The 27,575-nt window shown below is 53.4% G+C and overlaps 2 protein-coding genes across 2 annotated transcripts in view; both read left to right on the top strand.

Moving 5' to 3' along the window:
- OTOS (otospiralin) overlaps positions 1-6,588 on the top strand; it is a 47,528-nt gene extending 40,940 nt beyond the window's left edge. The window contains exons 2-5 of the mRNA XM_082465319.1: positions 1,545-3,018; positions 5,264-5,366; positions 5,479-5,505; positions 6,035-6,588. Coding sequence (XP_082321445.1) covers positions 2,998-3,018; positions 5,264-5,366; positions 5,479-5,505; positions 6,035-6,219 — 336 coding nt within the window. The 5' untranslated portion in view covers positions 1,545-2,997 and the 3' untranslated portion in view covers positions 6,220-6,588. The remainder of the gene's footprint in view (positions 1-1,544; positions 3,019-5,263; positions 5,367-5,478; positions 5,506-6,034) is intronic.
- Positions 6,589-10,481: 3,893 nt separating this feature from the next.
- COPS9 (COP9 signalosome subunit 9) lies at positions 10,482-15,392 on the top strand. The gene is made up of 3 exons (XM_082466251.1): positions 10,482-10,634; positions 12,611-12,683; positions 15,128-15,392. Exons 1-3 carry the CDS (start codon positions 10,572-10,574, stop codon positions 15,163-15,165), a joined length of 174 nt encoding a protein of 57 aa, XP_082322377.1. The 5' UTR covers positions 10,482-10,571; the 3' UTR covers positions 15,166-15,392.
- The last annotated feature ends 12,183 nt before the right edge of the window (positions 15,393-27,575 follow it).

The raw sequence follows: 27,575 nt of genomic DNA, 5'->3' as shown, positions 1-27,575 counted from the left end.
AATGATTTTTATGAAGAATCACATGGGCCTTAGGCATGTAACTCCCAAATCTCGACTCTGCCTTCGCGGGCTTTGACCAGCTATCCTCGGATTCCAGTGAGCGTGGCGCCCCCTGGAGCCCACTCTCGGATGCGCCGTCCATGAGGTCAGGTGTGGGATTCCTCAGAACGCTCGGGTCTGTCCCGGTTCCAGCTTTCCAGAGTTCTCCAACCCACACTTGACAGTAGCTTCCGGCAATGTTCACCTCGAGTGGGCCTTTCCAAGGCAAATGAGTTTTCACCCACAAAACTCTGTTCATGTTCATTAGCTTTCATGGTATTTAATTAAATCCTTTTCTTAAAATGACAAATACAGTCAGGGCCTGTGGGTTTGGGAACAAAGAATGTGGCTGTGAGAGGCGTCCCCTCCCCGTGCAGGAGCAGAGGGGCGGGCGCTTCTCGAGCGGACCTGGGTCATGGGAGGGAGTGAGGGCAGCGCAGCCGGGCGCAGGGACAGCCAAGGGAGGAGCCGGCAGGACCGGCTCTCACACTGACCGGGTGAACCTCGCCAAGCACTGACCTGGCCCAGGTGTTCAGTGCGTGCTCTCACCCAGCCCCACGCACCCTGGCCAGGAGCTCTTCCAGGCCCAGGACACTCGGATAATCTCAGGAGCCTCGTGCTCAGAAAGGAAGTGGGCAGAACATGGAGCCAAGAAGGAGGGCAGTGTCACCTGCTGGGACCAGGGACATGGGACAGAGTGACGTGGGCTGGGAGATGGGGGGGCTCCAGAGGAGGCGGGGCTCCTGGGCTGGGGAGCAAGGCCCCCAGCGTTGAAGCGGCGGACACGTTCCAGGGCCCGAAAGCAAAGCGGGCTGGCCACAGGGGCCCCGGGAGCAGACTGGGTGAGCAGCGCGGACCCTTCCAGACGCAGATCAACACGGCGGGTGGAGGCGCTCTGAGGGTGGCCCTGGGAGGGGCCCAGGGAGGAGGGGCTTCCAGAAGCACCGTGCAGGGGGGCCTGTGTCCCGGAGGACCTGCGGCTTTAGGACTTCATAATGAACAGGGCTCTGATTTGCGTTGGGACGGCTGAAGGAACTGCGACCCAAGCGCCCTCCTGCCCTTCAGGAGACCCGAGGTGGGCCGGGGGCTTGTCCTCGGGGGCGCGGGCTCTGGTGTGTGCAGGGCTCAGGCGCCATAGCAGGAGGCCACGTTTGGTGTTCCCGAGCTGGCAGCAGGGGGCGCCCCGAGACCTCCTAATGGGAGAAACTGCGGCACTGGCCGGGTGTGGGGGGGGCGGGGACCGGAACCAGGCCTCCCCTGGGGCAGGCGGAGCGGCAGAGGTGAAGGGTCCCCAGGTCGGCCGCCCTGGCCCCGCCTTCCCGCACAGCTGGCAGAGCCCCGCAGCCCGGCCCCTCTCTCTGCCTGGGTAGCAAAGAGGGAGACGGGCAGCTTCCGTCCACTTCGTCCGCCAAGACCCGTATCTTGCAACCAGAGCTGCTTCTCACCGCAGGCAGGTGGGACCTTCGGAGGCCTCCGAGGCGTCCACAGGGAGGGTGCTGTGCCAGGGCAGGGGCAGGGGCAGGGGCAGGGGCAGTCAACCAGGCTTCAGAGATTTCACCACCACCAACCTGGGCCCCACCCCTGAACCACTGTATTAGCATCCTGCCTCAGGAGCCTGGGGGCTGGAAACCCTGACTATTTAAAAGCTCTGCAGCTGGTCCCCATGTGCAGCCAGGGTTAGAACTTCTTTGGACAGCAGCTCTCAAAGCCTGGCCCTGGATCTGCTGAGCACCTCTGGTAATGTGAGAGAGATGCAGAGTCCTGGGCCCACCCCTGAGCTCCCGAATCAGAACTGTGAGAGGTAGGGGCCCAGGGATCTGCATTCTGCCACGTCCCCTAGGTGATTCTGACACTGCCCAGGTGGAGAACCCGCTCGTGCGTGCCTCCCTACCCTAAATGTGCTCTGGGACCAGCAGCACAGACATCTCCTGGGAGCCTTGAGGGATGCAGAGCCCCAGGCTCTACCTCCAACCTGCTGAATCAGAACTGCATTTTAACAGGATCCCTGGGCGATCTGTACACAGTGTGAGAACCACTGCTTTGGGGTCCCACTGAAAAAGAACAGTACATGGCTAGGTGTGCAGAGCCCCCGCAAGGGTCACTGGGGAAAGCCTACCTGGTGAGGGGGTGATGGGGCCATCCTCCAGGGGGCAGAGGTGTGGGGCCCAGTTGGGGTTCTGCAGATGAGGTTCTCCAGGTGGGACCCTTCAGGTGGAGCCCCTCCAGGTAGAGCCCTCCAGGTAGGGCCCGAGACGGTCTGTGCGCAGGACAGCAAGGGAGAGGAGCTTGAAGAACTCAGAAGGCAAGAAAAAGTTGGGGGTGGACACACCTGGGGGTGGTTATGGAAGACCCAGGAGGTTGACCCAGGCCAGCAGATCAGAAAGCTAAGTAACAGGGAGCTTGGGGTGGTGGGGTTTTTTTAAGATTTTTTTTCCCATTATAAAAGTAAACAAACTTATGGTTACCAAAGGTGAAAGGTGGGGGAGGGATAAATTAGGAGTTTGGGATTAACATATACACACTCCTATGTATAAAATAGATAATCAACAAGGATCTACTGTACGGCACAGGGAGGAACTCTAGTCAATATTCTGCAATAACCTATATGGGAAAAGAATCTGAAAAAGAATGGAAATATGTACATGTATAACTGAATCACTTGGCTGTACACCTGAAACTAACAACATTGTAAATCAACTATACCCCAATATAAAATAAAAATTAAGTTAAAAAAATAAAAGTAATGAATTAAGGAAAATACGAATACCCAGAAGGAAGGAAAAACATATATACCCATAGCTCCCAACACCATCACTGCTCATTACTTGTGGCCTTTTTCTACGTATAGTTTTTTTTGTTAAGTAGTCAGTTATAAAATAAGTACTTGTAATTTTATTTCATTTTCCCCAACATCACAGGGATGTTTGCACATCATCTTCAGATGTGGAATCGTTAGTGATGGACAACGTGGTGATGACGGTAGCAAGACTGGCTGGTCCCCGCTCCCCGCTGCGCCCCGGCCAGCTGCACACGTCCCCCCAGAGCACCAGCAGTCCCAGGCCCACCGCAACGCGGGGCCCGAAACACACAGACGCAAGACCCCGCAGAGCCTGGCTCCCGCCCGTCCTTCCAGCCTTCACCTCCTCAGCTCCCCACGCTGCGTAAGGCCTGTTCCTACCTAAGCCCCGGGTCCCCTTAGTGGCCCTGTTGGGTAGAGTATTGGAGCTGGGAGAGGCGCCCAGGGGATTAGAGGGGTCAGGAGGGACTCGGGAGCTGGTTCTCTGGCCGGACATCAATTGTGCCGTTCGCAGTGGTCAAGGGCCTCCGTCGTCCACGGCACCAAGTGCAAGATCAAGTCCTGAAGCCAAGTACCTACAGGAGGCACAGCTGTGGGTGACCAGGCAGCTGCTGTCACCGCCCCTTAGTGGGAATAAGGGGTAAAGACTGTGGGGTTGGCTGGTAGCTTCTAAGCGTGCTGGAGAATTTGGGGAAAGGAAATGATGAGCTCAGAGCTTAAAATTCCCAGCCAGGGGCAGATAGAGAACCAGAAAGCGTCTATGCTGTGCAGAAAAACCCCTCAGACAGGCCTGCCCGCAAGGCTGGTCCTGGGCTGGAGGCTCCCGGGAGGGTCCCCAGCCCCCTCATGGAGGAGAGGGCCTCGCCGCCCCTAAACGTTTGTGCCAAGTGAGGCTCGTGCGGAGTGCCGCTTCCTCCTGGGAGTCTGAAACCTTCACCAGGCACAGGTGCCTGCGACCACTCCCAGGAAAAGCCCCAGGCACTGTGTCTCTGACGGGCTCCCCGGGGAGACAGCACCTCACGGTCGTCACGGCTGGTGGTGGGGAGCTAAGCACGTCATGTGAGGGTAGGGGGCTCTGGAAGCTCACGCCTGGTCCCCGACTTGTCCCTGCGCCCCTTCCTTTTACTGATATTGCTTTGTATCCTTTCTCTGTCCTGAATCCAGCTGTGAGCGCGGCCTCTGCTGAGTCCTGGGGGCCCCCTAGTGAACCTGGGAGAGGTTTTGGGGACCCCGACACAGTTACCAAGTGCCCACCTGAGGACCCCAGCTCAGCTTCCCTAAAAGAATTTCTCTCTTGGAGGCACAGGGTCTGACTTCTGAAAATAAAACCCAAAGTTCAGCCTGGTGTGTGGTCGCATCACAGGCAGGTTGAACACATGACTCTCGGGTACCATCTCTGAAAGTCTGGGCGTTCTGGGGGGAAGAATAGCCCCTCCTCACTTGGGTGGGGACGTGTGAGCAGATTCTGGTGGAGCCGGGGACCCGAACCCCTAAATTCTGCTGGGGCTTCTTTGCCAGAAGACATCCTTCCTGCCCATCTGGGGGCCAGTCCCCTCACACCTGAGTAACCTGTAATGGTCACCCGCTAAGTAGCTGTCTTGCGTGGCGACAGACTTAATCACTGCTTATAAGCCCGAAGGCGCCAGTCTGCAGATGGGACATCAGGCTGGACACCCTCGCTTCCTGCCTGTCACTCGGCTCAGCGGTGACCTGTCGGCGGGGGCTGCTGGCCCAGGGCTGCTCTTGGCTCCCCGAGGGTCCCGTCCTGCCTGCCTGTCCCTGGGGCAGCTCTGTGATTACCCTGGTCCCACAAGGGGGGCATCGCAGCCCGAATGTCACACTTAGAATGTCTTTCTCTCCTGGTAGAAAGGAAATTGGGTTTATTTTGAGTACCAATGTTGAATTCAATCCTAAAACTCTTGGGCCTGTGCAAAAATGTTTTTCTCCCAATTTGATCTTTGGATCAGATTCCCAAAAGTGGACTCCTGAGAGTTGGCTGCCAGCAGGGTCACAGGAGCCCTCAGTCCTCTGGGCGGGAATGAAATATTCAGTTTGAAGGTTCACGGAGGTGACGTCTGTCCCTCGTCCCTGGCCTTTTATAAAGAGGAGCTTGTGCGCTGGCAGCAGATGCCCATCAGGCTACACGGCTGGGGGACAGCAGCTGCAAGGTAACCTCTGGGGAGGGCAGATGCGGCGGGGACATTCCTTAAATAGTTAAATTCAGTAAGGCCAACTGATTCTGCCTCGGGGATTTAGCCTCCGAAGAACGGTTTGAAGCCTCTGAAATTGAAATTGTCATGAAAACACTGACAACTTCTCTTTTTACCAGAGCTGTTTTCCCAGGAGTGGCCCACTTGTGGGTGGCGGGGAGAAGTGGCGGTCCGAGGGGGTGGGTGGTCTCACCTGTGTGGGTTCCTCCTGCTGCAGGTGGACCTGAGCACCGTCGGTCGGTGGGGGACGGGCCTGGGGAAGATGAAGACCTGCCTGGTGCCCGGGCTGGCCCTCTGCCTCCTGCTGGGGCCTCTGGCAGGTGAGGGGCTGCCTGTCCTCCTGTGCTGTCCTGTCTAGGCGCTGGGGTACCGGTGGGTGGTGAGGTCCTTCCTGGGGGGCCTCTGGGGTGACTTCTCTCCCTTCCCTCGCAGGGGCCAAGCCGGTGCCGGAGGAAGGAGGTACCGTATTGCTTTCCCGGTTCGGGTCTCACGTGTGTGGTGGGCGGTGGGGGGAGAAGGGTGGCCAGGTGGGAGCTGGCCTCTGTGCAGAGCAGGGGAAGTGGGAGCCCCGGGTCAGGCGGAGGCTGAGCTGCACAGGCAGAGGGACTGGAACCTCTTCCCTGGGCCCTGTCCTCCCGCCACTGGAGACACACCGGGCAGGAGAGACCCTCTGAGCCCCCGAGGACCCCAGCATTCTCTCTCAGGCCCCTCGTCCCACCTTGGTGCAGAGCATGCAGACTCCAAGGCTGGGGGCTGTGGTCTCCTCTGAATCCCACCCGGGTGCCCTACATCCCACCATGGCGATTCAGTCCTGCTCAGCATCTCCAGGATGGGCCAGACTCCGCCCTTCTCCCCTCCTCTGTCCCCCAGGCCAGGAGCCCTGAGGGGCAGGGCTGGTGTTACCCCCGGCTGCTCCTCGGTGACCAGGCTCAGTGCCTCCGGGCAGGACCGGATGGGTCAGCCCCTGAGCCAGTTGTCCTCCCTCCAGACCCCTACGCGGAGCTGCCGGCCATGCCCTACTGGCCTTTCTCCACGTCCGACTTCTGGAACTACGTGCAGCACTTCCAGGCCCTGGGGGCCTACCCCCAGCTGGAGGACATGGCCCGCACCTTCTTCGCCCACTTCCCGCTGGGGACCACCCTGGGCTTCCATGTCCCCTACAGGGAGGAGTGAGCATCCGGGGCAGGGGGGCCCCCACCCCGTGGGTGTCGGGCCGGCCTCGTACTGAATAAACTCCTGACTTGAATGCACGATGCACGTGGTGGTCTTCTTGGTTTTCTTCGGAGAAGCATCTCCACTCTGCTCCACTTACTCTCATTTGACAAGTCAGCCTGTCCCCTCTTGACCATCAGAGAACATGTCTTAGAAAGGCCTGTGCATGATTTCTGTCCCCAGAGCACCAACTGCGACTCCCCCCGTCCTCACACTGACCCTAGGAGGATCCCCGGAGTGTAGGTGGGGAAACTGAGGCAAGCAGACAGCAGGTAACTGCCTGGCTTGTTGACGGGACCCAGGTCCCGTCCAGGCAGCTGCGCCCCAGGAACCCCCACCTTGGCCACCGAGCTGGACAGCAGGCAGACCCACAGCGGCCTCCCTGGGCTGGGCGCCCTGCCGGGGCTCCACCCCCCACGCTCAACTCACACCAGGGCAGCTGGTCTGTGGGGATCGCCGGGTGCCTGGGCACTGGGTCTGCAGGCAGAAGGGCCCCCAAAACATGACCACCAGCAGTGCAGATTCGGGGACTTGGGGGGCCTGGGGCTGCCTGCCCTTGGCACAGCCAGGGCGCACGAACTTCGGGCCACACCCCATCAGATGGCAAAGAAATCGGTTTAATGGGCTGGCTGCAACCTGCTTTTCTTTAAAAATAAAATAATAGAAAATGCTTCCTATTTAACTTTAGACACTAGTATTTGTACTAGCATCTAACCATAGAAACAATTACACGTAAGAATTTTGTAAGGTTTTGTGAAACTCGTGTGCCGCGTGTTCTGTTCGTTGGAGATATGGGATGGGAGTGAATTCCATCCTGTGTGCGGCCTCGAGGGTCTGCAGGCTGTCCTTTAAGGTGAGTGAGAAGTAGGGGTTATTCTGAGCGTTCTCTCCCGGGACCCTGGCACGGACACCCAGCTGTGCCGGGAGGGACCTGGGAGGGGGAGGGGAGGTGGCCGCGGTGCCCAGGCAGTGGCTGCCCACTGGCTCCAGCCGTGCAGCAAGGCTTCCTGCCCTCACCTCTGTCTCCACCTCCTGTGGCCAACGGGTAGCTTCCCTCCCTGTGTCCAGGCTTCAATTGGAAAGAGGAAGAATCTGCTGGCCTAGCCTGTCGCTTCGGGAAAAACCAGTACATTCTTTGTTTCTTTTCCCCCTTGAGCTGGTCTGAGTTTGGTTTCTGTAAATTAACTGCGTGCACACACACACACACACACACACACACACACACACACACACACACGTCCCGACTCCTAGGAGAGTCCACTTGTGGCAGCTGGGCCTTGACCAAACGTACCAGACGAAAGGCACCCTCACCCCCTGGACACGGTGCTGACCTGTGTGGTAATTCATGTGCGTGCGTGTGTGGTCATTTACATGCCACTCGGATTTTCATGCATCCAGTTAACGTCAAGCATTGGAGAATGATGGCTCCAGATGCCCCTCAAAAGTGCTCGAAGGACTGCCTCCCGTGTGCCTTCCGGGGAAGCCCCTGGGGTGCCCTGGCCAGAGCTGTGTCCCCTCTTGGACACATCCATGACCACCCCGGACACACAGCTGCATTATTACGTGTCTTCAAAGTCCCAGCTGCCCTCCTTCTGTTCTCAGAAGAAGAAAGCCCCACCCTCAAGCAAGCCTCAGCAGATGCCCTACCTGCCTGCCCTGTGGCCCCGGGGGCACCTGGCTCCCCATTTAGGACTCAGGTTTGGCCGTGACCCTCTCTGTTCACCTGCGCACACACAGCTTCCCTTCTCTTCTGTGCACCCCTCCTGGTTTCCCTTCACAGTCAGACCTGGTGGTGGGGGACCCCTCCACTTCCTGCCCCACGTCCTCAGCCGGCTTCACCCCTCAATGCTCGCTACCAACGAGCACCACCGGCAGCCACTGTCTTCTCATCCCTGCCTCGGTCGCTCCTGGGGGACCACACGCCCCCTGTGCCCGGCAGTCAATGCCCGTGTTGACTGAAAAAAATGCACAACCTAAAAGTTGAGAATTATGTTTTATTTGGCAGATATACTGAGGACTTAAGCTCAGGAGACAGCCTCTCAGATCGGATGGTCCTGAAGAGGGAAGGGAGGAGCCAGGAGCTATAGGAGTTTCTGCCAAAAAAGCCTAGGTAGTTGGGATATCAAAAGATTCCTGCTAATTAAAGAAAACCAGACATCTCAAGTTAATGAATTTAGTGCTTTTCTATGTATGGGAAGATGCAAGCGTCTGGGCTTATTGAAATTATTCCTTTGATGTGCACCTTAACTATCTAGGGCCAGGATCCTGTTTTCCTCCATCCTGAATCCCCTCAGGGTGCACAGTGGGAGCCACTGCAGAGGCTGACGGCCTGATGGCCTCAACATCCTTTGTTTACTGCTACGGCCAGCAACATTCTTTGTCCACACCTGTTGTCCTGGAGCAGTCACCAATAGGGTCCCTTTCACTCTCAAAGGATGTGGTCTGGACGTGGTCACCCAGCGACAGCCCCAATCCCCTGGTGCTCTCCGGGGGGGAGGGTCCCCCATCCGACCCTGACCTTCCACCTCTGTGACGTCACTGTCCTGGTTCTGCTCATCCATAGACATCAGTGTCCCCTGGGGCGGACCCTGTGCCCCACTCTCCTGGAGGCCTCACCCCTCCACAGGAATGGGGGTCCCTGTGCTTTGAAACTACTCAGAAGGGGAGTTGGCTGGTACCATGGACTCAGGCTTCACTGGTCTGACTTTCCCGCGGGCACTTGGGGTGACTCGTGTCATGGTGACATTGGAGGCTCACCCACCCGGCCAGTCACTTTCCCTTCTCCCTTGGCCCTGCGCTGTCCACCCACGCCTGACCCGGGCCACAATCCCTGCTCAATCTAGGCTCAATTCCTGTCTCCCTGGAACCACCCTCCCCCTCCCCCACCCCTACTTCTCTGGCAGCCCAGCCCCCAAGCCTACCTACTTTTAAAAGTCTAGTTCAAATATCTCATGCTCTCCTTCCCCACCACCCCTTCCCCTCTCCCTCTTTCCCTCGCTTCCCTCTCATTCACATTCTTTTTTAAAACTTATGATAAAATACATACAACGTAACATTTACTATATAAACTATTTTTGAGGCATTAAGTGCATTCACATTGTTATGCAACCATCATCACCATCCATCTCCAGCCTATTTCTTCTTCCCATTAAGCACTAACTCCCCCTCCCCCTCCCCCAGCCCCATTCTACTTTCTGTCTCTATGAATTTGATTACTCTGCGTACCTCATGTAAGCGGAATCATACAGTATTTGTCTTTTGGAGATTTCACTAAGCATAATGTCCTCAAGGTTCATCCACATTGGAGCAGCTGTTAGAATTTCCTTCCTTTTAAAGGCTGAATAATATTCCACTGTATGGATGGGCCACATTTTGATCAACCATTCAAATGTTGATGGATACCTACCGAAGTTCTTTCACATTTTAGCCATTGTGAAAAATGTTGCTGTGAATGTGGGTGTACAAATATCTCTTCGAGACCCTGCTGTCAATTCTTTTGGATATATGCCCAGAGTGGAATCCTGGACCATATGGTAAATCTATGTTTAACTTTTGAGGAACCTCCATACTGTTTTCAACAATAGCCGCACCATTTTACATTCCAACCAACAGTGCACAAGGGTTCCAATTTCCCCACATCCTTGCTAACATTTGGTATTTTCTGGGGTTTTGACAGTAGCCATCCCGATGGATGTGGGGTGGTAACTCATTGTGGTTTGGTTTGCCTTTCTCTGATGATCCGTGATGTTGAACATCTTTTCATAGGTTTATTGGTCATTTATAAATCTGCTTTGGATAAATGTCTATTCCAGTCCTTTGCTGATTTTGTAATCAGACTCTTTGTTTTCTGTTGTTGAATTTTAGGAGTTCTCTATACATTCTGTATATTAACCCCTTATCAGATATATGGTTTGCAAATATCTTCTCCCATTCTGTGGGTTGCCTTTTTACTCTGTTACCCACTCATATTCTTTAATGGGTATTTCCTGGGCACCTGTCAGTGCCAGGCCCTTAGGTCCAGACTGCCTGTGACCGCGGTGAAGTCACAGAGCAGCGTCCCTCGTGTGCTGACAGCCACGCGAAGATCCTGCCCACCCCAGCCCCAACCAGGCCAGTCCGGCCAGCCCCGACTAATGGAGGAGGGGACCATAGTGTGGAAGGTCCTCCGGCGGCTAGAACTGCCAGATGGTGGTGAGAGGAAACCATAGAGTCGGCCGTTCTCTCGCGTCTAGACTTGCCACGGCGGGGCTTGCACCGGAAGAGGGCGTCAGCGGGCCGGAAGTAGGTCAGGGACGCCGGAGCTGCAGGTGGAGATGAAGCCGGCGGTGGACGAGATGTTTCCCGAGGGCGCGGGACCCTACGTGGATCTGGACGAGGTGAGGCGGGCGGCGCCGGGCCGGGCGGGAGCGGAGCCAAGGCCAGCTGTCGGGTGCGGGCCGGGTCTGGGGCGAGAGAAGGCGGCGGCCTGCGCGGCCCCGTTCCCCGGCCCGCGTTCGCCGTCCCGGCGGTTCCTACCTCGGGCGAGAGAATGGGGCCTCCAGGAACCCAGTGAGGTGGTGGCCGGGATGGCTACGGGCCGGGGTTGCGGTGAACGTCGGTGCCCGCGGCCTGGAGCCCCTCAGGGGCGATTGGTGGGGACCCCGGGGACGGGTTTGAGCTCGTGCCAGGTGCTGGGGGAGGAAGTGGGCACCGGCCGGGGTGGCGTGCTGTGGCGCGGCGGGGGCGAGTCCCCGTCTGGGAGGAGGGGAGACGAGAGCCCGGCTGACCAACGGCCCTTGGGAAAGAAGCGGCTTCCAGCCCGCGGAGCGGAGGAGAGGGGCGCCTGGCAGGTCCGTGCTCCGCGCGGGGCCCGGGTCTCTCCCGCAGTTGGCGCAGGGTCGTTGTGTCACCCCATCCTCTGGGCACAGGGCGTTCCAGTCTGGTGTTGGTGGTGTGAGCTCGGAGTGTCAGGCCGGCTCCGCGGGGTCCGGACGTCTATTCCTCCTTCTCAGACCTCAGGGGGGACAAACCCATTCTGTGTGCTCCTGGACGTCCCGGGAGCACAGAGAGACGCTGGTTGCCAATTCTAAGTGCATCAAGAGGCGGTGCGGGTTGATAGAACCCCCCGGGCTTTGGGGTGGCCCAGCAAAGGCTTAGGAGAGTAGCTGGCTGCAGCCAGATGTTGGCGGCGCGCTGGGGCGTAGGGGCGAGGCCTGGCGGGAGCGGGAGCGAGGCCTGCAGGGTCTAGGGGAGGGCAGGTCGTGCCAGGGAGAGCGGGAATGGGATGGAGCCGGGCAGGCAGGGTTGGGAGGCAGATGGTGCATCGCCTGTAGCCTTTCTGGGACAGGTGGGCCCTCTGCACCCCAGTCCCGAGGCACCTGCACTCACTCCCTGCTTCTCAGCCCTGGGCTCCAGGCACTACCTTAGGCAAGCGTGGAGTCGCTGGAGGGCTTTAAGGTGCGGAGTGACGGCTCCGACTGGTTCGTGGTGCTGTCGCTCTGGAGGGTTTAGGGTGAGAGAGTGGGGCAGTACAAACAGGGGGATGGGGGGCGCGAGGAGGGTCTGAATGAAGACAGTGCCTCCAGAGGGAGGTAGGCGCAAACTCCGCAGCTGTGTCACAGGTAGAATCTGCGCAGCTTCCTGTGGGATGGGGCAGGAGAGGGCACCTGAGGAGGGAAGGGAGGCTGTGAGGGTCCCCGCTGCTAAGGGAGGACGGGAGGTGCTGTGCCCTTTGAGCCAGCAAGAGGCAGGGCAGACAGCCTGGGGGCGGTTGGGAGTCAGGGTGGCAGCAGGGCCTGGGGGCCAGCCGTCCAGGGTGCTGCCACCAGAGGCCTCTGCTCTAGCTGTCACCATGTGACTCTAAAAGAGGCTCGGAATCCTCGCCACGTTGCTCAGCTTTGGTTGTGGCATTGTTTTCCTGCCACCGTTGAGCGGTGGCAGTGGGAAGGCCTGTGATGGCACCGCCCCCCTCCCCAGAGCCCCAGGTCGGCAGGTCAGTTTCTCAGGGGAAGTGGTTTACCTCTCAGAAGCAGCAGGCGCAGCCCGGAGCAGAGCCGTGGTCAGGCTCTGTGCTGCGCGCGCTCGGGGCCCCTTGTCCGGCTGTACGCAGCGGTGCTGCTGTTTGAGGCGGCGGCAGGACTCTGCGTAAAAGGCGAGAGGGGTCTAGGGACGTCAGACCTGAGGAGACCCTCACCGTAGTTCCTTGGAATGCCGCCTCCCCACCCCTGCTCCCACTCCCTCCCTTCCCCTGGGCTAAGTTTTGTCTCCGACCTGGACACTTTCTGCCCAGGAGTGGTGTGGCGCCTGCGTGGCACTTATACCACTCGTTCTCTCAGAAAACCCTGCTGACATGACCTTTCCTTTCCCTCCCCAGGCAGGAGGCAGCACCGGGCTCCTGATGGACTTGGCAGCCAATGAAAAGGCAGTTCACGCAGACTTTTTTAATGGTAAGGACACTGGGATTGGCTTGCCGGTTTTAATCTGTTTCTTCTGCAGGTTATGCAGTGGAGCAGCTTTGTGACATGAGTGAGTTGGATCGTAGACCAGTAAAGGCCAGATCCTGTGCCATTCTTGGAACGCCGTGCAGCCCTGCTTTTCAGGAGGGAAGAAAGCTTCCAGTCTTACGTTCCAGTTGTTGAGTTTGAGCCGTGAACGTGCACTTGGACACCTGAAGCTGTAGCAGGGTCTGGTCTGTCTGGCTTTCTCGTCTCCCCTCTCTCCCGCTGGCTGGTGTGCTTTCCTCTCCCTGTTTGCCACCGGGTCCTCGTGCCCCGGGCTGCCTGTGCAGAGTGACAGCCACAGGCCTGCCCTCCCCGCCCCTTTCCTCTGAAACTGGGAGCTGTTCGCATTTGAGGGTTTAATGCTAGTTTCGGGAACATGGGTGGAGTTTTACCAGATAAACAGTGAGAAACTAACTTTATAGGGAATCTTCACATACGTTTGAGGGGGTACTTCTCGTGTTCCCTTCTGGTTTCCTCAGGCCTTGTTCCTGTAGAGTATATTCATCCCTACCAAGGGTTAAATCATAAGTAGAAACACAAGATCGCTTTCTTAGGAGAGTTAAGTGGTATTTTATCTCTTAGCATCCGTCTTTCATCCAGGGTGCCTGCCACTACAAAGAACTTTTGTCACTAGTTAGTGGCAGCTAGGGCGTTACCTTGCCATGTTGGTTTTCAGCGGCCCCAAACCTCTCTGACGCCGGAGCCCGTGTTGTTCTATCTGGCTGCTTTTCAGGCAGTTGTTGCCTAACGAGAAGCCAGGCTGCTGCATGAGGGCAGCCTTCCCGGGAGCCCAGCTGCTCTCCCCAGGCAGCGTCCCCGCAGGACTGAGGGGCGTGACGTTTGTTAAGTTCTCCGGGGGAGCAGGTGTGGAGAGCACGGGGTGCAGAGCCGCCGCTAGGACCTCACCCGGGTAGGGGTGTGTGGCCCCCAGGATGGCACGACCCACTCGCATTTTGCTGGTCTCCTCGCACGCCGTCCTCCTCCCCCGCCAGCCCGGGGCTGAGAGACCGCTGGCTGTGCTCTAGAGTTCAAGGTCGCGTGATTTCCACCAGCAGCCCTTTAATTCTGACAGAAGCACCTGTGAGAAGGACCCAGGCCGCCAGGCCAGGTGAGCACAGGAGCGGATGGGGGCGCTTCTCCCTCCGAGTCCGAGAGTCCGAGCCCGGCAGGGACGAGGAGCGCAGGCGCGCAGACGCCGCCCCGGCAGGTTGTGACGGCCCGGGTATGCGGGGAGCCGTTCCCCGCGAGAAGGCCGAGTGGCCTTGGAAGGACTTGTCCTTAGTCCTGTTCACTCATTGGTTGAACAGATGGGTTTTGATGGCCTGTTGTCCCCTAGGCAGTGGAGTTCAAACCCTGAACGAGGTTCGCTCTCCTCACTCAGTGTTTTACAAAATGGGAGCCGGGACAGCTCGGGGACGAGAGCCCTGACAGGTGGGCGCAGGGTTGCCAGGGGCACATTCTGAGGCAGTGCTCAGGAGGCGGCACCTGCAGGGCTGGGGGCTGGGGGGAGAGTGGCGGAGCTGCGGGACCATAGGCCCGGCCAGGCGGTGGGAGAGGCGGGCGCCGGTGGTACCGTCCGGGGGGCAGGGCGGGGCTGGGGGCCCACTGCGGGGCAGGAGGTGCCTGGGTGCCGCCTCCCCCCGGGGAGCAGGGGTGTGGGGGCCAACCCGTCCTCTCTCTGGCTCTTCGTTTACTCTGCACATTCTCAGTGCACGGTACGCATGAGTGGGGTTTTCTCTTCTTGTGAAAGTAACACATACCTGTGGTGGGAACGTAGAAAATATACAAAGAAGTAAACAGAAGGACAAAATGACCATGAGTTTGGCTTTGACCCCCTCGCAGGATGCAGTGCGCTGTGAATTTCTGGCGTTTCTTCTAGTGGGAATGGGGCTCAGGCTGCGTTTCTCAAGCTTAGCTATAGGTCAGACTCTCTTAAAGGGAGTCGTTCTCACGGGGCTCTGTCCCTCCACCACCTTTCCCCCCCCAGCTCTGCAGTTTCCTGCTCACGGCTGCGAGCCTCAGGCAGCTTCAGCCCACCTCCCCTCCCCTCCACGCAGCGCTGGCGAGAGCAGAGCCCTGGCCGTACTCACGGGCACGCAGGCACGGCTGTGAGGGGTCGCCCACGTGGTCCAGAACACGCCCTCACGCATTTTCTTAAGATCGTCATCTAAATAGAAACAAGAGTAAAGGTGCACTCTGGACTGCTGTCCCTTGGGACTGAATGAGCCCCGGTTGGATAAAACTGAGAGCCTGTCCTGGGAAAAGTCCTTTATCAGATTGTTCACTGTTTTCTCTCTAGTTTTGAATGACCACATAACTCATTATATAGTTATTTCCTCAGCTGTAGACCTCGTGTGCCCCATCAATGTGTGGTTTTGTTCATTTTGTAGATTTTGAAGATCTCTTTGATGACGATGATATCCAGTGAGGTGTGTCCGGCGGTGCGTTTGCCCAGGCCTTGCCATGCCGTGGTGTGGTGGATCGCCTCAAAGGACAGTTGTAGATGGTTCCGGAGAACTTGTGGAAATCACTTGAAGTTAGGAGATGGTTAACGAAGAAGGAAAAGATGGTTTTAACCATCTGGATGAGGCCTCTTGATCTCTGAATGTGACCGCCTTTTGTCCTTAACTTCAATTAAAAAAAGTGATGTTATTACTTGCAGGGTGATTTTAATGCTTGCATTTCTGAGTGAATATTACAATCCCTAGGTGTCTCCTTGGGCATACGTGTACATGCATGCCTGTGTTCCACGCTGAGAGAAACAGGTCTCAGCATAGAAATACACGGTGCACTTTTTGCTTTGTGGCCTTGAGTAATTGTGACAGCTCACGGTTGCTAGCGTGGTGTTTGTGTTAGACCCGTAAGCGGCGCAGGCTGGCTCCTGGAAGTGCCTGTGAGGCCTTACTCGGGTCCCATCCCTCCCCGGAGGCACATGTAGCTGCGTGTTTCCCCTCCTAACGTCAGAGCAGCTGTTGTCCCCGAATCTGAGGCTTGAAGAAGCAGGGCAACTCGGTAATGACTGAAAGAGACGCCTCCTACCTGAGACACGTGTGCGTTGGTCCATCTCGCAGGAGAGCGTAGCACCTACGGGGGAAGTTTCTTGCTGGTCCAGCTCAGCAATTGCTAATGGTTGTAAACACTAAGATTACTGTTTCGTATCAGTCTCGAAGTGAAGAATGTTTCTTCGATAAGGAAAGGCCCAGGGCACACGGCTTCATCGGTCCCCACAGCTCAGAGTCGAGCAGAGCCACTTAGTAGGTGAGTTGGGATGTGCTGACCTTCCCCGTGAGAACTGCCGAACGGAGCACCTCGATGGCCTGGCTATGAAAGACATTTCACCGAAGACCAGGTGAGATTTTAAACAGAACGAGACGTTCCCTCTGCCTGTTTTCTCATGAGTGCCGAGTGGGCTTCTGCCACTTAGCAGGCCCGTCCTGATGGAGCGCGGCCCCCGGGAGGGAGGGCCAGTCATCTAGCGCGGCTCAAGGGGCTGACGCGAGGGCAGCGTCCCTGGAAAGACCAGCTTGGGAGAAACTGGGAACACCCTTCATTTGAAGCCTTGCCCTGTGTCGGGTTTCGGGGCTACATCTGTGTCAGACTCACAGCTCAGATCTGCAGCCAGAGTGACAGGGCCTCCAGGCGAGCTGCACGGTCTGACTTTAGGGAGAGACATCTGCTTGTTCCTGAGGTCAAGTCACAGGCAGTTAAGTTTCCTCAGCGGGTTCCTCAAAGCAGGCCCGGAAGGTTCTGTGGGGAACAACTGGGCATTTGGGTGAGTTCTTAGCCAGCAGGTGGTTGCCCTGCAGCCCGCTCAGTTGAGGTTTACGTAAATACGGCCCTTTGGGGCTTGCACTTCACCGTGTTAAGGGTGTGGTGACAGCTCAGGCCGGTGACGGCCCCAAGTTGTCCCTGCGTTCAGCATGTCACCAAGGAGCCGTGGTCGTGCCCCATCAGCTCCCCTGCCTCAGGCCTCTGTTCCTTGTTGGTAAACAAAGCTCTTGGTCCCCGAGGTGCCTTCTAGTTCTAGGGTCTGTGGTCTTCAGCAGGAGGGAGTGAGCCGAGGCAAAGAAAGGGTTGCCGTGGGCCCGGGTGAGGAGTTGGCCCGCCCCTCCCAGGCTGAGGCTGTAGGACCCCAGAGGGCTCCGTGTTGGCCTTAGACTTTCAGACCAGTCTGGTGCTCAGTGAATGTCAGCTGTGTGTGTGTGCGTGTATGTGTGTGTGTGTGTGTGTGTGTGCATGTGCGCACGTGCGCGTGCACGGGTCTTCTGCACATACGTAGGCCTCTGCTTACGCACGAGGCTCTAGGCCTCCTTTGCTTTCACAGAACCCTTGCAGCTTCCTCAGTACCGTGAGGCCGAGGTTCGGAGTCACTTCTTTCCTTCCTCCTCTCGCTGTGACTTGGCCGCCACCCTTAGGGGGCGGTGGTTACCTCAGGAGATGCTCATACCTTTGACGAAGAAACTCTAGCCATTGTCCGTAATATATTTTCACTCACAGTGACAAAACACGGTGTTTTCACTTCCTGTTCCTAACTGCCAGCATCACAGAGATCGGCCTGCGTGCTGGTCTGGAAAGCCTGCGGCAGAAGGACGCTGTGCCACCTTCCACCGCAGGCTTGGCTGCCCGCTGGTTGCAGAACACGAGGAAGGCAAAGCATGACTCTGGCCGGAGCGCCTGCGGCCACTGGGAGAAAAATGGGCTGAAGGCGAGGGAGACTCCTAGGGGCTGGAGAAGAGAAAGGAAGGAAGCATTCTGCATTGGAATCCTTAGAAGTGAAAGAATAAGAATTTGTTGGAAAGCTGTGGAAAGGCAGGCGAGCAGAGGACCCCGGGACTCAGGCCACCTCTGGTCGCATCCTGCCTGTTGGCTCCGTTGGCCCGGGAGGTCTTTGTCCACACGGGAAGTGTGGTTCCCACGGTGCCTTGCTGTTCTGCTGCCAGCGTCACCCTGTTGGGGGTTGAGGGTCCGCAGCAAGCACTCGGGAAGCCCTCTGATTGGCGCACCCTCTGTCCATCCCGCCCCCTGGCCCGTGAGCCAGGAGGGCAGCGCCCACTCACAGCTCGCAGGATTGAGAAGGCCCTTTCCTCCAGGGGAGGGTGCACATGGGGACCGCCGCTCGGTAGCTGTGGTGGGGACCTGGAGAGTATTATCTGCTAACGTGGGGTGTTTTGGATCCTTGTGAAGCTGCGGGCTCTTGGAAGTTAGGATTCCAATGAAGGGAGCGCTTCCTAAACCACGTGATCAAGCGCGTGGGTTATACAGGCTTTGGTTTTTGAGAATCTGGGTTTGGGGAGGTAATTGGAGAATAGAACTGTTTTGATGCTTTGAGCTGTTTGAGGACTTAAGTCATGGCCTTTGAAGAAACCATCTACTTCCCCTGCCCTTAGAGTTCTCCTTCTTCCCGGGTAGAGGGAAAGCGTTCATCTCACGGTCAGCCTTTGCACTGGCCGCTTGTTGAGTAGGAAGATGTTCAGGAAGCCGCCAGGGAGAGGCGGCAGGCCTCTGAATTCTTGGACGAACACTGAGCAGCTGGGTTAGGGGCGCTTCCAAAACAAGTAGCATCTTTAAGAAGGCACGTTATTGACTTTAGAAAATTTACTGCTGTGAATTCTGCTTGGAGCCAAGATGAGAAAGTGCTGAGAAAAGGGTGCTAAAATAAAAAGCTCCTTTGTCCCTCAAGAGGCCAGAGGTGGGCCTTCGGGCGCTGGGCCTTTCCACTGGCTGTTGGAGCCTGAGTCTCAGAGCTCGGGCCTCAGCAGGGGGCAGAGGGCGAGGCCCCGAGTGCCCCGCGCAGCTCTGCCCGCGCTCCTCTCTGACAGGCTCACGGGACGAGCAGCTTCTCCACGGGCGTCCTGAGGCCTCCATGTCACTCGTCCACCTCCAGCATCAAGCCGGGGTCAGTACTGAATGGTCACGGCCGCGCTGAGGGGTCTTTTAGGTGCCTGTGTTGTGTGTGAATAATTATTATCTGATAAGTCACAAAATAAACTGCTCATAAGTGGCTTTATTTAATGGCTTTCATCACGAGGGAGTGTGATTCCATGGAAACAGCAAGTGCTCTGCGGTCAGAGAGGTTGTCCAGGGGAGGGGACAGTGGAGTGATGTCCAGGACGGTCAGCTGGCCTGCAGGGTGACTGCGCTGGAAGGCAGCTCGTCCCTTTGTCCCTGCAGTTGAGCAGAGTGTCCCCCACGTGGCAGGTGTTCAGTGCGTGTCTGATCCACGTAAACAGACGACGGTGTGATAACCGAGTCCTGGTGCTGCTGGGAGGGGAGAAGACTGACCCAGAGCGGTGCAGAGCACCTGCCCGGAGCTCCACGCCGGCGCCTCGTGGCTCCAGGCCCCTCAGGCCCAGGGCACCGAACTCCAGGCCTCAGGAACTACCCACGCATGACTCACAGGGAAAGCCTGGGACTCAAGTGCTGCCATTTGTTCTCAGGTCACACCTGGCCAGAGAGAGGCTGCCGTGTGAGACCCTCAATTCAAAGACCCTGGAGGTGGGACAGGCCAGACCTCACCTGGTCAAACAGGCCCTGCCAAACAAGACCGTCCCCTCCTTTGCCCCCAGAAATGTCCTGGCCTCAGCTCTGACTGAGACGGGGATGGGGAGGTGGGTGGGGAGAAGGAGAGCTCTCAAGCCAAGGCTGTGATGAACAGCGTCCCTGGAGCTCGACTCCCCCTGGGTGGTCTTGGGACACCCGCAGCCTCTGAGCCCGTGAAGTGAGGGTACCGTGAACACCTTCCCCGTACGGGTACGAGAGGGCTCACTGAGTGAATTCGAGTTGCACCCGGAGCAGGTGCCTTGAACATGAGCTGCGGTGTTGTTTTCCCGTTCGTGAGTCACAGGAACGCCGTGTGCTCTGTGCTTGGGTTTTTCCTTCCCTGAGTCCCTATCCTTGCACAAACACTGTCTTCTCATTGCACGAGTGATTTGCCTCAGTTGACTTAGCGTTTGGGAGGCAGAGAGGTGCCGGACCGTGGCCCTTCGTCAAGGGCTGCATTCTCTCTCCGCAGAGTCCACGAACAAAGCCAGGAGGCAACCAGCAGATTTGCAAGGAATACAGGAAACCTGGCTCACAGACAAAGGGCTGAAGTGATCGTATTTGCAGACGTAGAGAACTTTTACAAAGTGGCATGAAGGAAGCGACGCATTGGAAAATGATGGGCACAGGTTACTGAAATGTCAGGTTGCAGAAGAACAAGTTCAAAGGGCCAGTAAGTACTTAAAGGTGCTCAGAATCACAAGAAGTTGGTAAAACGTCCATTAAGGCGGCAAGGCGCCGCTTTACTCACTGGAGGGCAAGGGCTTTGAGTGATGGAAGACTGCCCACGCTGCTGCGGGTGGGGTGGGACCATGGGACGTGGCCATGATGAAGACTGGAGACCCGGCGGAACCAGGACAGGAGGTTGGTTCCAGCATTTTCCCTCCTGGCAACAGACCGTGGAAACAGTGAACGATCGTCGCTTGAGGAAGCATTGGTGCTTGCACACCACGGGGAGCCCTGCACCCCCCTAGACAGAGTGGCCTTTGACCTGGAGGGGGTTCCGTAGGGCCCTGTGGATGGGAAAGCGGAGATGCAGGAGGTGGGCTGTTACCTGGCACATTTTTACCTGTTCATCTGATATATAGAACTCGCCTCTCGTTGGGTGTGTAAAGAGGTATATTTTGGGGGTGAGTGTGTGTGTGCACATACACCTCTTATACACCCACCATGGCCCATGGCTGTGATGATACCTGTGTGTATATATATGATCAGATGTGTGTGTGTGTGAATGTCTCACAAAAAATGGAGCTCACAGCCCTGTGGGAAAGGGCAGTGAGCAAAGAGCCTGTGAAAACACAGTGTAAAGGTGTGAGGGCAGGTGTGAGAGCAGGCAGCCAGGGGCCGGCCTCACTCCTTGAGGTGAATGGGAGAGGGAACCTCAGGAGAGGGAGGGAGAGCGGCCCAGGTGTGTGCAGGGCCCAGAGGTGGGCGAGTGGGCTGCCAGCAGGGGGGCGAGGGGGCCCCCAGAGCAGGGAGGGGTGCCGGGGCGGAGGACGGCGCTCACGGCTCTTCCTGTCTCCTGCGTCTGCCCCGAGCTGGGGTGTCACTCCGCTTTCTCTGGTCCTCGGTTTGCAGCCGAAGCAGAAGGAAGGCCTGGCCTTCGAGGTCAGGGACATTAGCTGTAAAGGAGGGACGGATTTCGTGGGTGAATTCCCGAGCTTGGAGAGACTGTCAGGGCCTGGCTGAGACCTGCAGGCCGGGTGGGCCTTGCCTGGAGGAAGGCGCGCTGGGCTGTCTGCCGCCCCGCACCGCAGCGTTTTCTGCTCCACTGAGAACTGGCCCGTGTCCTGGCAGCACAGAGACAACTCTGTACCGCTGAAGGGCACTTGGGGTCGGCAGATGGAGGCTTCCTGTCGCAAGGGGCCTGTATGGGAACCCAGATGATCGCCCCAGCCGGCAGTCCTTGGCCGCTCCTGTTGGTTTTGTTTGTTTTTTATTTTTTTCCTTTGACTCTTTCAACTTTAGCATTTATTTTGCTGAGACTTAATTTATCCTGTCACTTGGAAGGCTCAGTTCTGTCCCCAGCTGTGCCCGGAGCAATTAAATAAATGTTGAAGGAACCTGCTGGAACTTTTGCTGCTGAGACAGGAAAACCACCAAACTTGCTGTGAAAAGAACATTGGGAACAGTTAGCTGTATTTTTCCTTTACTTAGCATCTTGCTGATGAGCCTAATAACGCCCCAGAGATGCTTTTCATTGAAAGCCAACTGTGAGCACAGCATTTATATTCCGTCAAGTCCTCAGAATGTTCCAGAGGGGAGGGTCACGTGCTCAGTTTGCAGGTGAATAAGCTGAGCCTCTCGGAGGTGACAAGACCTGCCTGGACTGGCCCTCCGAGGGGACAGAGCGGGCTTCACCCTGGAGCAGTGCAGTGGAGCGCCCTGCTTCGGACACTCAGGCCCGGGTCGTGGTTCTACCTCTAAATTCGTTAACTTCCTTACCTCTGCATTTCCCATCTGCACAAGTGGAGGTTATAGAAACACCCAGCTCAAGAAAAAACGAAGAATTTCTGCTCAGCCACAGATGCCATTGAGGAGTAGTCGAGCTGCAGTTGCGGGAGCATTGCAGTGTCTGGAGCTCACAAAGGGCTCATTCTGAATATATAAAGAACTCCTACAAACCAACAGTAAAACTCAGGCAACCTAATGCAAATGTGGGCAAGAGACAGGAATGAAAAATTTACACGTGGAAACGTGCAAATGGCCACTGAGCATCTGACAAGATGCTCGACAATCAGGGAAATGACAGAGCAACGTCCTTTCACATTGACTTGAAGGGCCAAAACCCAGAGTAAAAACGAATGCATTAATCGATCAAGTCCCCCCGCCCCGCCCTAGTAACTTCACTTCAGTGTGAGCCGTGACCTACGCGTATTACTGGTTAACAGTCGCAGAGTGTAGTCACAGCAACATGGCTTTGGAGGGCATACTGTGCGCGAGGACTGTGGCTGGCTCGTCCTTAGAGTGGGTGAGGCTCCCTGCTCAGACCTTCACCTCGTTTTATCGCTTAATCCGTACAACCACTCTGCAAGCTAGGTATTATCATTAATATTTTTCTTCTTTAAAACTCTTTGTGGGACTTCCCTGGTGGCACAGTGGTTAAGAATCCACCTGCTAATGTAGGGGACACGGGTTCGAGCCCTGGTCCGGGAAGATCCCACATGCCGCAGAGCAACTAAGCCCGTGCGCCACAACTACTGAGCCTGCGCTCTAGAGCCCATGTGCCACAACTACTGAGCTCGTGTGCTGCAACTACTGAAGCCCGTGTGCCTAGAACCCATGCTCCACAACAAGAGAAGCCACCGCCATGAGAAGCCCATGCACACCACAAATAAATAAACAAATTTATATATATTAAAAAAAAAGCTCTTTGTGTTATGCACCGAAGTTTGCCACCCCCCCATTCATATGTAATGTTTGCATCTGGTTTTGGTATTAGAAAAACGCTGGCCTCATAGAATGAGTTGGGAATTGTTCCCTCTGCTTCTATCCTCTGAAAGAAATTACAGAGAATTGGCACAATTTCTTTTTCTTTTTTTTAATTAATTAATTTATTTTTGGCTGCATTGGGTCTTCGTTGCTGCATGTGGGCTTTCTCTAGTTGTGGCAAACGGGGGCTACTCTTCCTTGCGGTGCGCCCTGGCACAATTTCTGTCTTGAATGTTTGGTAGAATTCACCAGTGAACCCATCTGGGTTTGGTGCTTTCTGTTTTGGAGGGTTATCAATTATTGTTTTAATTTCTTTAAAAGATACAGCCATAACAAGGTTGTCAATTTCTTCTTGTGTGAGTTTTGGAAGATTGAGTCTTTCAAGGAATCAGTCCATTTCATTTCATCTAGGTTGTCAAATTGTTTGGCATAGGGTTGTTTTAGTAGTCTTTTATTATCCTTTTAATGTCCATGGTATCTGTAGTTCTGTTCTCTTTGTCATTTCTGATATTAGTAATTTTTGTCCTCTTTCTGTTTTTCTTAGTTAGCTTGGATAGAGGCTTATCAATTTTATTTATATTTTCAAATTGCCAACTTTTGGTTTCATTATTTTCCTCTCTTGTTTTTCTGCTTTTAATTTCATTAATTTCTGCTCTAACTTTTATTATTTCTTCCCCCCTGCTTACTTTGGATTTAATTTTCTCTTCTTTTTCTGTTTCCCTAAGGTGGAGCCTTAGATGATTGATTGTAGATCTTTCTTGTATTCTAATGTATGCTTTCACGGTACTCCACAAACTCTGATGAGTTGTGTTTTCATTTTCACTTAGTTCAAAATATATTTAAACTTCTCTTGAGATTTCTTCTTTGACCCATATGTTATTTAGGAGTAGGTTGTTTAATATCCACGTATTTTGAAATTTTCCAGCTATCTTTCTGTTACTGATTTCTAGTTTATTCCATTGTGGGCTGAGGGTAGAAACTGTAAGATTTCTTTTATTTTAAACTTGTTAAGGTGTTTTACAGACCAGCAGGTGATCTATCTTGGTGAATGTTCCAAGCAAGTTTGACAATAATGTGTCTTCTACTGTTGTTGATGAAGTAAATCTATAGATGTCCATTATACTGATTGATCGCGTTGTTTTCAACTATGTCCTTACTAATTTTCTGCCAGCTAGATTCACCCATTTCTGATAGAGGAGTGTTGACATCTCCAACTGTAATAATGAATTCATCTATTTCTCCTGGCAGTTCTACAACATTTGCCTCATGCATTTTGATGCTCTGTTGTTTGGTGCATACATATTAAAGTTTGTTATATCTTCTTAGAGAATTGACCCCTTTATCGTTATGTAATGCCTCTCTTTCTCTCTCCATGTATATATTTATATATGTTTATATTTATAATTTTAAATAAGGACTGGTAGCAAAATATATAGTGTATATATATTTTTTCTTCCAGTCTATGATTTGTGTGGTAGGTAGGCAACTTCCAAGATGGCCCCCAGAAGATCTCTGCCTCCTGGTTTCATGCTTTTGTTTAGTTCCCTTCCCTTGAGAATTTTGTTACTTCCTTCTAATGAGTAGAACATGGCAGAAGTGATGATGTGATTCTTCCAAGAATAGGTTAGTTATGTAAAGACTGTGGTTTCTCATTTGATCTCTTTCTTTATCTCTCTCTCCTTCTCTGTCTCTCTCATCATTTTCTCTGAGGTAAGACAGCTTTCATATTGTCAGGACACTCAGGCACCATATAGAGAGATCCACTTGGCAAGGAAGTGAGTTATCCAGTGAGGAACTGACATCTGTTCACAATCACATGAGTGAGCTTGGAAGTGGATCTTTCAGCTGATTACAGCTGCAGCCAAAACTTTGACTGACTTCAAAGTGTTGCAGCTAAGCTGTTCCCAGATGGGAGACCCTCAGTAACTTTGTGAGATAATATATGTGTTTGTTTTAAGCTGCTAAATTTTGGGATAATTTGTTGTGCATTAATAGATAACTAGAACAGATTTTGGCACCTGGAAGTGGGTGCTTACATAACAAAATGCTAAAATGTAAGAGTGGCTTTAGAACCAGGCATTGAGCTTTGATGAGGTATTTGTGAAAGTCTAGGGTGCCTTGAGGAAGCTATTTATAGAAGCCCCATGGTCTTTGATAAGGGCTTACAGGAAAGTGAGGGGAGTTTTACTGGAAACTGAATAGAAGGGACACCAGTTTTGTAGTGGCAGAAAGTTTGTTAATGCTATTGCCCGCGTTAATGAGGAAAGTAGGAATTATGGTTAATGAACTGAGACGTCTTGCTAAGGAGTTTTCCAAGCAAAGTGTTGGAGGTGCCACCTGTTTTCTTTTTGATCCTTATAGTAAAATGCAAGAGGATATAGATAAACTAAATTAAATGCTATTAAACAAAAAGGAGCCAGGAATATGTGGTTTTGAAAATTCTCATTTTCTCCAGATGACAAACGGTGCTTCAGTTAAGAGATGAGCTCTAAGAAAAACTCAAATCCAGGGCACTGCTAGGAAAACGGGGAAAGAAATCAAGCCAAGGGTGTGACCATGAAATCCTTTGTTAAGACCTTAGAAGGATCTGAAGTGGTGCCTCAGTCATAAAAACACTTTCAGAAGAGAATAAGGATACGCCCCAAAGACCCCTTTACTCACACGATGGTACCTCTGTGTGGCACAAGGACATTGTCTGCCAGCAGAATGCCAAAGTATAGAAGGAATTGCCTCAAGGAGCCCCAAGATTTGCAGGACACCTTCCAGGTTCTTAAAAGAGTTAAATATGCAGGAGCACCACCAGCTAGCTGTGAGGAGGGCAGTGATAAATCAGAATGAGGAGAGGCCTTATGGTCCCCGGGATTGTGTGTATGGGCAGAAGTCAGGGTGAGAGAGCTGTTTAGCTAAACACATTTTACACCTTTCATGTAAAAGGAAAGATGGGTCAAATAGCAGAACTGAGAACCCAGAGGGCAGAGCAAAGAGCCAGAGAGAATTATTCCCAGGCAGTCCAGACATAATTAAGGAGCTTCCAGAATTTCCCAGCTAGATTTCAAACTTGCTATGGTTCAGTGACACCTTTGTGCTTCCCATTTCCTTCCTTTTTGTACAGGAATGTCTATAGACATTATCTTACTCCTGACCCACCATTGTATCTTGGTGTGTGGGGATGCAAATAACTTCTCTCTTTAGTTTTACAAGTCTACAGATGGAGAAAAACTGTCCTCAATGAGCCATAATTAAGCAACTACACCTGAGGAGCCTCATCTACACTTGGGCCTAATATAAATGATAAGATTCTAGACTTTGAGCTGATGCAGTAATGGGATGAGATTTTGGGAACCCTGGGATGGAATGAGGAGGGTGTTATTCATGTGGGATAGAAATGAATCAAATGAATAGAATACACAAAAATATGGGATGTATTTCTGAGATTAGATTATGAAACAACTCTGGCTTCCATCTTGGGGTTTTCTTCTTCCCATCTCCCGCTCTCTCTCTCTCTCTCTCTCTCTGTTTCTGTCTCTTATTGCTTATTCTGGAGGAAGTCAACTGCAATGTCATTAGTCAGTGCTGTAGAAAAGATGCATAAATGAGCTTGGAAGTAGAACTTTTGAGTCTTGTCTGTGGACATAGGAGTGATCTTGGGAGTGGACACTCCCCCAGTTGAGCCTTTAGATGACCACAGCCCAGAATGACATTTGATTTCTGCCTCAAGAGAGACCTTGAGCCAGAACAACCCTGCTAAGCTGCTTCTACATTCCTGACCCATAGAAACTGTAAGATGATAAATGTTTTGTTGTTTTGTTTTGTTAGTTTTTGGTTTTTTTAGCCTCTAATTTTGGGGTAATTTATTAATCGGTAATAGATAATAGAGCTATTCTAGTTTCTTTGCATTTCCTCGTAAATTTTAGAATTAGCTCATAAATATGTACCCGAAAAAAGAAAATCTGTGAGGATTTTGATTGGGTTTGCATTGATTGAATCTATAGGTCAAATTTGGGTGAATTGATATCTTAACAGTATAGAATATTCCAATTCATGACCAAAAATTACCTCTCCATTTATTTAGGCTTTCTTTAATTTTAAAATTAGTGTTTATAATTTTGTGCGAATATATCTTGTGCTTATTTTGTTAGATTCACACTGAAGCATTTCATTTCTTTGGTGCTATTGTAAATGGTACTTTTAAAATTTCAATTCCAATTGTTTATTGCTAGTATATATAAATATTATTGCTAGTATTTAAATATTTTGTATGCCTACTTTGTATCCTGAAATTTTGCTAAGCTTATTTATTGTCCTAAGAGATATTTTATAGATTCTTTGAAATTTTCTGTATAAACAATCATGAAGTCTTCTTAACTGGCATTATCTACTAAAGTTAAACTGTGACCCAGCAATTTTAGTTTACTTGGTATATTTGCAATATAAATCAGTACTTACAACCCTCAAAAGATATACAAAAGATTGCTCATAGCAGCTTGAGTTATAATAGCCCCCAAAGTGAAACAACTCAAATGGCTATCAACAGTAGAGAGGATAAATAAGTTTTGTATATCTGTGTGATAGAACACTGGGCAGCAGTGGGAAAGAATGAAGCACTGCTACCTGCAACAGCATGGATGACTTTCACGGGCACTGTGGTGAGACAAACAAGCCAGACCAAAGAGTATACATTATGTAATTCCATTTTTATAATGTTCAAAAGCAGGCAAAAGCAGTTTATGTTATTAGAGATCAGAATAGTCCTCACCCTCGGAGCAAGGTATTAATGGAAAGGAACACAAAGAAGCGGGCCTTCTTTGGTTCTGAAAGTGTTTTCAGTCTTGACATGAACGGTAGTTTCACGGGGATTCTCATGAG

The sequence above is a fragment of the Balaenoptera physalus genome, assembly GCF_965194825.1.
Source record: "Balaenoptera physalus genome assembly, chromosome: 6".
Classification (NCBI taxonomy): Eukaryota; Metazoa; Chordata; class Mammalia; order Artiodactyla; family Balaenopteridae; genus Balaenoptera; species Balaenoptera physalus.
This window is presented reverse-complemented; position numbering and strand designations above follow the sequence as displayed.